Below are 8824 nucleotides of genomic sequence, written 5' to 3'. Positions count from 1 at the left end.
CATAGAAAATTATTATTGTTTAGCCTGATGAAAGGATCATACCTCATTCATAGCATACCAGTAGGGAATCTCTGTGTTAAAGTTTCTAAATAAAAGCATTCTTGTTGATGTCTGGCTAACTCTGACTGGCTACCCTCTTCTGCTTTTCAGCATTAAGGTTTAAATATAGTGTAATAGTTTAAAGTTTGAATTCTAAGCCAGACTATCTAGATTTAAATCCTAGCTCTGCCACCACTAGCTATGGGACCCTGGGCAAATTACTTCATCTTCTTGTACTTCAGTTTCTTCATCTGTAAAATGTGCAAATAATGATACTTACCTCATAGAGTTGTGAAGATTACATAAGTTAGTACATGTAAAATGTGGTATTTGTAAATTGCTTAGAATATTACCTAGCATATGGTAAGCACCATATAAGCGTGTGTGTCCTATAACTACTTGTAGTAGTAGTGTTTACTTTAATTGCTGTTTTACTGCTTCAGAGAAGTAAACGTTATGGCTCAGTCTCCCCAGGCTCCTCCTGATTGCCTCCTCCTCTGCCTCACATTTCTTAGTCTTGGGCTGTTCCTTAAGAGTGTCCATCCCCCTTACTTTCATTGCCTCAGTTTCATTTTCCCAGTTTCCACTTGCTTGGGGGCCCTCAGCCAGCTGATGACTGAGAAAACTGCTGAATTGATCATTATACTCATCAGCTTGCTCTCACTGCTATTGCTTCTCTAGAATTCTCTGTGGCTTTCTAGAGAAGGAAGTAAATCTTAAAGAATGTGAAGAGGAGTGAATCCTAGATCTTGAAAAGAACTCTAGAGTGGTTGGGAGAGGAGCATGAGCTGAGTTAGCCGAACTGTTAGCCAGCAAAGTCTCCTTTTTGGTGGGAAAATGATCACCTGATATCACATACCACATGTAGGAGCTGGTCAGTTCTCTATAGGCTCTGCCAAAATATGGAGCAGACCTGGTGACTTTGGGGGCATTGTGGCTCATAAGACTTCAAATAAGTTCCCAAACTTATTTGGCCTACCGCCCCCTTTCCAGAAAAAATATTACTCAGCCCCTGGAAATTAATTTTTTTTAAATTTTAATAGCAGTTACTCATCGCCCCCAAATGCACCTGTGGCCATCACCGCCCCCCTGGATCGCTGCAGTGCCCACCGGGGGGCGGTAGCGCCCACTTTGGGAATCACTGTCATAGAGAAATAACAGTTCTTTCAGAAGGTGGGCCTTAGGGTTAGCTTTGGGGAGAACAGTGGGTCAGTACTTTCATGTCAGGAACATCTTTTGCCTTTCTAGTCCCACTGGGTAAGGCTCTTCATCTGCTCTGTGAGTTCTTTGGGCTCTCCCTGTGCAGGAGCCAGGTTGGTTGTTGGATCTGTATCTTTAACAGCTGTTACCATAGGAGTATAATCAATACTTGTTGACTAACAGATTTTACAAAGAAGGGAGAACTTGCTTTACTACTCTTATTTTTAAATATATTTTTATTGATTTCAGAGTGGAAGGGGGAGATAGAAACATCAATGATGAGAGAGAATCATTGATTTGCTGCCTCCTGCACACCCCCTACTGGGGATCGAGCCTGCAACTCAGGCATGTGCCCTGAATGGAATCGAACCATGACCTCCTGGTTCATAGGTTGATGCTCAACCACTGAGCCACACCAGCTGGGCCCTACTCTTATTTTAATGGAGAAAACAAGATAAACTTACGTCTAGGACTAGACACATTCATTATGATTGACGATGATAATAATACTCTGATGGTGAGGCTGCACATGCTCTGCCTCTGCTCACTCCTTTGGCTGATTTGCCATCACTCCCCCACATACCCTCTGCTCCAGCACTAATCGGCCATGCTGCCTCTCCTTCAGGCCTTAGCACATGCTCTTCCTCTGTCTCCTATCCCTTCCTGTAGTTACCAGACTGAGTTAGATGCCTCTCTTCTGCTCTATCCCTTCCTGTAGTTACCAGACTGAGTTAGATGCCTCTCTTCTGCTCCACAGCACTTGGTACTCCCTGTCACAGCACTTGTCCCACTGTATTGAAATTGTTTTACATGTCAGTGGATTTAAATTCCATAAGGGCAGAGACTGTGTCTTCTCTTGTGTTCTCACTGTCTAGCACTGGACAGTTAGTAGGTGCTTAATAAATATAGTATGTGTGTAATAGGTTCTTATTTGATTCTCATAACAGCCTCGTGATATAAGCAGCCTAGGCCTTACTGTGACCTCATTTTGTTTATGAAGACGCTGGTAGTCAGAGAAGCTAAGCAACTTGCCAAAGCTCATGCAGAGAGCTAGAATTTAACCTGGTGTCTCTCAGGCTTGAATGTTCAGTGCATTGTTTTGTTTTTACAATATTTTTCTTTTAAAAAATAGCACTTAAAAAGATAAGAATTGAAGTAGCATTTGTTGTTTGTCAAGATTTATAAAAATATCTTCAGGTTGGCACCAATATTCCTGAAATGTTTTTTCTTCACCAAATGTTGAATTTCAATACAGAGAAATCTAGATATGATTTTTTAAAAATGTATAATCAGATTCAAAATTTCAATGTGCATTGGAGGAAATTTGTGTCTTTTATTGAAAAATAAAATGTGGCTGAGATAATAATAGCTTAAAAAGTAATAAATTTCATTGTATACAATTTGGAGAATACTGAAAAATATAAAGAAGAAAATAGAAATCACCCCAGCATGCAGAGAAAACTACTGTAAATTAGAAATGGACTGAACTTGAAAAGGCAGCATTGAATTTGAATCCCAGGTAAACCACTAATTACATGTTTGGCATTTGGTAGATAATTTAGCCTCTGAGTCTCAGTTTCTTCACTTGAAATATGGTGAAATATTTATCTTTTAGGGTTATTATAAGAATTAGAGATAATAATATATATAAATGCCTGGCATTGTGCCTGACACATAGTAGACACTCTTCCAAATTGTAGTAGTATTAACATTTTTGTGTAGTTCTATATAGTCTTTCTACTCTGTTATGTGCGCATATACATGCTTGTTTGTTTTTAAATATATTTTTATTGATTTTAGAGAGAAAGAGAGCGCGAGAGAGATAGAAATATTGATGAAAGAAAATCATTGATTGGCTGCCTCCTGCACGCCTCCTACTGGGGATTGAGCCCACAACCTGGGCATGTGCCCTGACCCAAATCAAACCTGGGACCCTTCAGTCTGCAGGCCGGTGCTCTATCCACTGAGACAAACAAGCTAGGGCATACACATGTTTTTTGAAACACATTTATAGTAAGTATATCACTGGATTCTCACACGGGGTTGCTGGAAAAGGCGGGCATTATTTTTAAACTTATCCTGTAGATGAGGAAACTGAGACTCTAAGAGGTGAAGTAACTTGGCCTTGGTACTATGTCTGGTACTATCTGAATCAGGACTCAGTTTGTTCTCCTGATGCCAAGCCCATGTGCCTTCCCTATCAGCAGTGTGCTTTCTTTCCAGCTCCACTTCCACCAATATACAAATGTGGACCACCGAGCCCTGCCCAAGATGAAGGCAAGGGCAGGAGGCGGTGGAAGTGCTGGGAGCCTCCACACCAGCTGGTTCAGTCTGAAAACAAAAGAAGTGCTCACTTCCTTCTCTGAAGTAACAGGCACATTGCCCAGTCCTGTAGCAAGGGCTAGAAAGTTAAAAACCTTTTGAGTTTCACAGTACTCTTTTTGAGAGGAAGTTTATCAGGGAATTCATAAAACTGTGTTGTCTAAAAGGCAAACATGTACCCAAATTTCTTTCAGTATGTGCACTCCTACTTAAAGGGCCTGGGTAACATGCACTATACCTAACACCTCATATGTGCATCATTTTATATCATTTTCATTTCAGTGCGTGTTCTCTGATGGCTGGTGAACTAGTATGTCTGACTTAAGGAGATGCAGAGGTGAACAGGTGGCAGTCCTGACCTTTAGGAACTTTGGGGAGCTCTCAAGGCCACATAAAATCAGTGCTCTAATAGTTTCCAGCAGGGTTGGGGAGCAGAGAATGGAGCTTTAACTTCTAGTTCAGCGCAGTAATCCCATCTATTTGCATAGTGCCTAGCAGAGTTTGCACAGACCTTAACTCGTTCAAAGGGATAGAGAATTTTGAGATGGGTGTTAATAGCTAAGAAGAATCCTTAGGCCAGTGGTCGGCAAACTGCGGCTCGCGAGCCACATGTGGCTCTTTGGCCCCTTGATTGTGGCCACGAAGTTTCAATCGCACTGTACATGCGCACCTGCACATGGTATTTTGTGGAAGAGCCACACTCAAGGGGCCGCAGTTTGCCGACCACTGCCTTAGGCCAAGGGAAGGAGGTGAGCCAAGGACCTGCTTGGTTGGGGAATCTTGCCCTCTGAAGAAGCTTTTTCAAATGATTGATGCATGTTAAATAAGGCCCCACAGGCCCCACTGTCGGTGATAAAATAGACTATACACAGGCTCCAGAGAGGAAACTATCAACTCCTTGGTAAGATTATGACACCTCTCCCTTCCCCATTCCTTCAGTGTAAACAGGGAAGTTAAGCATATTTTTTCACTTCACTGTCTTCCTACATTTTTTTCTTCCTAGTTTTAAAAACAACTCTCCTTCAACAAGGTCTGTTTCCAAGGAAAGTCTTAACCATTTGTCCCTTCTGGCATACCCTCTTCCAATGAAATCCATGCAGAATAGACCAGGTACTCTATCTTTTTGTGTGTGAAGCCATAAAATCTAATATTGAGTGTGCAGCCGTGCTCAGAGGTATGCTTCTTCCACAAGAGGCTCCCTCAGCCCTGCTGTGGTAAAAACCAAGTATAAATTGCGGCTAACAGGGTTTTCTAGCTAGAGTCGTAAGAATGTTTGAGCATCCCCTGTGAATTATAATGCCACCAGCCCTCTGGCTCCTCCTCTACACTGCCTGCCTGTCGGCTGTTTTGCTTGTCCTTGGGCCTTCCATCAGAGTGTGGGCAGGGGAAGGAGAAAGAGAAGTGAATCTAAAATCTGTCCCGTCTGCACTTGGTTTGCAGTGCTGGTGAGAAAATAAATGGGGACCAGGGTTGGCATTGGACTGCACACAGAGGAAGAGGAAGAGGGACAGTGGTCCCTCCTCAGCCTATTGTCACAGTGGTCAGTGCCCCCTCCCCGAGCACCTGAAGATGAGTGATCCTGTGTTTTATTTCTGTAGAATGTCTCACTATATTGAGCAGCTCTTTTCTTTTTAATATACCTTGGTCAGGGTGGATATTTGGGTGCTGATATTTAAGTTTAATTTTTTTAATTGATAGCATGTTACACAAGATGAATCTTGTGCTTGAAGCTGTTGCCTAGAGTAATATTTTGAGATTCTCTATGGATTCCTTTTATCCCTGTGATTATCTCTTCTATAAAGTATAATTGAAAATCTTCTGTCATCAGATCCTAAAAGTGGGAGGAAGAATGCACCTAAATTGAGCTGTCAGACACTTGGCTGCCTAACCATGCTTTCTGGATTGTAGAGGGCTGTCGTTCTGTGTGCTTTCTCCTCATGGCTGTCATGTATTCGCTTCTGAGAACAGTGCATAGAAGATGTGCATCAGCTCTAATCAATCTTCCTGAGCCATTTCTCTGATCATGTTCAGGAGGGTCCTCTGAGAAGAGAGTGGGCCTTTTCCCTCAATGGGCAAAGAGCAGCTTCCATTTCAAAATCTCTCTCTCAAAAAAAAATCCAACAACCCAGAGCCTGTGTTTATTGAAGGTTGGTCTAAAAGGCTCTCACACCATATGCCCCATCAGCACTCGAGTGCCTCTATTTTAGAAGGATGTAAAGGTTTAATCACCCTGGTGGGGATTTAGACCCAGAGACTTCAGAGAAATCTTATTATTTCTAACTGCAGGCAAAGAGTATTAAGGCTCCACTCTGGATCAGGGGCATGACATGTTCTGTAAGTAATTTATCTTTACCAGGGGAAGGCCCTTACTAGAGTGTCTTAGAAACAGTACTACAATTGGGTACCGGCTCATTATTCCTCCTTTTCTCTTTCCCCTTCTCAGTCTCCTGCTTATTCTTTTTGTCCCTACTTTTTCCTGCCCAATCTGTCCAATGTCCAAATATCTGCCTCCCAAATTTTCCCTTTAACAAGGGGCACCAGGTGCTTGCCAGGGAGAGATAATAATGCTTTTGCAATAAATGACCTCATCCAGCAGCCTGGTGTAGACCTGTCAACTGCAGACTTCTGAATGGACCCTACCTGTATCCCCTCAAATAAGGAGCAGAGAGGGAAGAGTGTGCTCTGGCTCCATAGGCACTCGTCTATGCTCGTAGACATTCCTGCCCTATTGTACCTTCACAGAGGCAATCTCCACTGAAGGCCGTTGAAATCCCTGTGCACATCCACATAGGGATGTTATTAATCGTATGATTTCATTTGCATGCACTCCCTCCCAACCACACCCTCCTTCTTGTCTTTCTGGTGCTGAAGCTAGAGGATGTCACAGGTGGGATTCTGCTTATGGATTCATTGTTCTGTTTGGGGACTATAGTTTGACTGGTGGCAGATCTAAATCCATGTGCTAATGAGCTTGGTTAAAGCAGGCCTCTGCTATCCTCTTTTAATCTAGCCTGTCTGTCTGAGTTTCTTTCCACAGTTAACGATCTGCTATAATGGTTTTGCCTTTAGTTTTGCCTCCTGGGTCAAAACAAATCAATAGTCCTCACAGATATTTAAAAACCATCAGTGTAAAGCCCCCCCCCCCCCCCCCCCCACCCCCCCACTGTTTTGTTTTGTTTTTGCTTCTGGGCGAACTTACAGCTTGATCAGTACAGTGATATTTCCCTTACATCTCCACTTTTCTCCCAGAGATGGGCAGCAGTGAACCCCTTCCTATTGCAGAAAGTGACAAGAGGAAGAAGAAGAAGCGGAAGGCCCGGGCCACTGACTCCTTGCTGGGAAAGTTTGAAGGTTGGTCACACAACTCTCTTAGACCAGGGCCTGTGGCTCCCCAAGCATGGGAGGAGCTTCCCAAAAGCCCATGGGTCTAGATCACAGGATCTGTGTTATCATAGAGCCAGCTCATGGCTATGTGTGTGGTAGGGATGAAAGAAGGAGTGCAAGAGCTTACTCAAAGGAGTGACAGAAAGAGAGCAAGCAGAGATGAGAAAAGCCCCTGGATGATGCACAGGCCTCCTAACGGTCAAGGGACAGGAAGACCAATCTGTCAGAGTTGTACATGCAGTGAGATTGGCTGGTGTGTTTCTGCCCCTTCCAGATGTGATCTTTCCCTCGGTTGTTCCTAGAAGGGCTGCTGAGAGGTAGAGCAACCATATAGGAAGAGGAAGAGAGGGCCATGGCTGCAAATGAAACTTCAATCTTCTATAAGCAGAGAACTTGACTCCAAGAGATTGCAGCTACTTGTGCTGAGTTTGACACCGTTTTAAGAGTGGATGTTGTGTTCAAGGGACACAGTGTTGGTCATCAAACATTTTGAATCCTGTGTGAGGCACCAGGCTCAATGCTCGTCCTGTTACCACTGGGCATGTGATGGGATGAAGTGAATCATTGGACACTTCTGCAAAGAATTGAAAGGATCAGTAGCTACTCCTAGTAGTTACATGCCCCTTCATCTATTTTGTTTCTTTTGTGAAACCTGAAATAGCTTCCCCTCATGGTCCCTCTTTCCAATAGTGCAGATACACTAGTGAATGGATAGTTTTGTACAGTAGTTCTAGTGACCAGCCCTTTATGAGTCAGGAATATTGGACTCCCAACCACCAACCTATTCTGACATGTGTAAAAGGCTAATACTAAATGTTCATTGTGAGTAAAGCATGTTATTTAAAATACTTACAAACAACAGTGTGTATTCTTTATTTTAATTATTTATTGCATTTATTGGAGTGACATTGTTTAATAAAATTATATAGATTCAAGTGTACAACTCTATAATACATCATCTGTATATTGTATTGTGTTTACCATCCAAAGTCAAGTCTGTTTCCTTCACTATTTATCTCCCCTATACCATCTTATGCTTCCCCCCACCCCTTTCTCTCACAATCGCCATACTGTTATCTGTGTCTATGAGTTTGTTTGTTTTCTGCTTAATACCTTCACCTTTTTCACCCAGCCCCCCAACTCCCTTCCCCTCTGATAGCTGTTGGTCTGTTCTTTGTATCTATGAGTCTGTTTTTCTTTAACCCAGTCAGTAGATGTGTGTGTTTGGGGTGGAGGGGGTAAGGGGAGAGAGAAGGACAGAAGTACCATGATTTTTAGAATAATTTCCAAATCAACAGGTCTTGCTCTTTCCATGAATCTAAGAGTAGTTCCTGTTATTCAAGGATGGCTTGTGCAATTATAGGGCTTCTCATGACTCAGAGTGATAAAACCTAATTTCATGGTTAAAAAGTATTCTGCTCAGTCTGTGGGTTTAAGTGCTAGGCTGCCTCAAGAGGAAGAAGCCTCAGAATGGAGGCCAAGGGAAAAGGAGGCCAGCTCAGCAGAGACTCTGATGGCGCTGTAGCTTCCTTTGGAAGGGCTCAAAGAGCTTGTGCTATTTGTGAGCTTGGGCAGGCCACCTAAATGTTCTTTCAACCCAAGCCTATTACTCTGTGAGAACCGCTCTGACTCAGCACCCTAAAAACCTCGAGGCTTCCGTTTACATTTATGTCTGTCTCCTGTTTCCTGTGGGTGACTTCTGGAAACTTCTCAAAAACCTCCAGAGAGGATCCTTTGTGTGTGGTATAAAATAAAACAAGGTTTTATTCCCCTTTGTATCACCAATGCCTAGCACAGAGCTGGGCACAGAGTAGATGCTCAGCAAATGAGTAAGTGAATGCATGGTGTCCATTCAAATTACACCCCTCTATGAGGATCC

General features: G+C 43.0%; 1 protein-coding gene across 8 annotated transcripts in view; it reads left to right on the top strand.

Annotated features, from left to right (window-relative positions):
* MKNK1 (MAP kinase interacting serine/threonine kinase 1) overlaps nucleotides 1-8824 on the top strand; it is a 45093-nt gene that overhangs the window by 14794 nt on the left and 21475 nt on the right. For 3 of the 8 annotated variants that reach the window (XM_014454536.2, XM_023752740.1, XM_023752741.1), the window contains exon 2: nucleotides 6811-6912. In XM_014454536.2, coding sequence (XP_014310022.1) covers nucleotides 6813-6912 — 100 coding nt within the window. In that variant the 5' untranslated portion in view covers nucleotides 6811-6812. Of the gene's footprint in view, nucleotides 1-3858; nucleotides 3899-4640; nucleotides 4672-5033; nucleotides 5102-5875; nucleotides 5896-6810; nucleotides 6913-8824 lie in introns of those variants that run through there. The other 5 variants (XM_023752738.1, XM_023752743.1, XM_023752739.1 and 2 more) reach the window with 4 other exon arrangements.

Source organism: Myotis lucifugus, unplaced genomic scaffold, assembly GCF_000147115.1.
Source record: "Myotis lucifugus unplaced genomic scaffold, Myoluc2.0 scaffold_37, whole genome shotgun sequence".
NCBI classification, from domain to species: Eukaryota; Metazoa; Chordata; class Mammalia; order Chiroptera; family Vespertilionidae; genus Myotis; species Myotis lucifugus.
The sequence above is the reverse complement of the archived record's forward strand: the minus strand, read 5'-3'. Positions and strand labels throughout refer to the sequence as shown.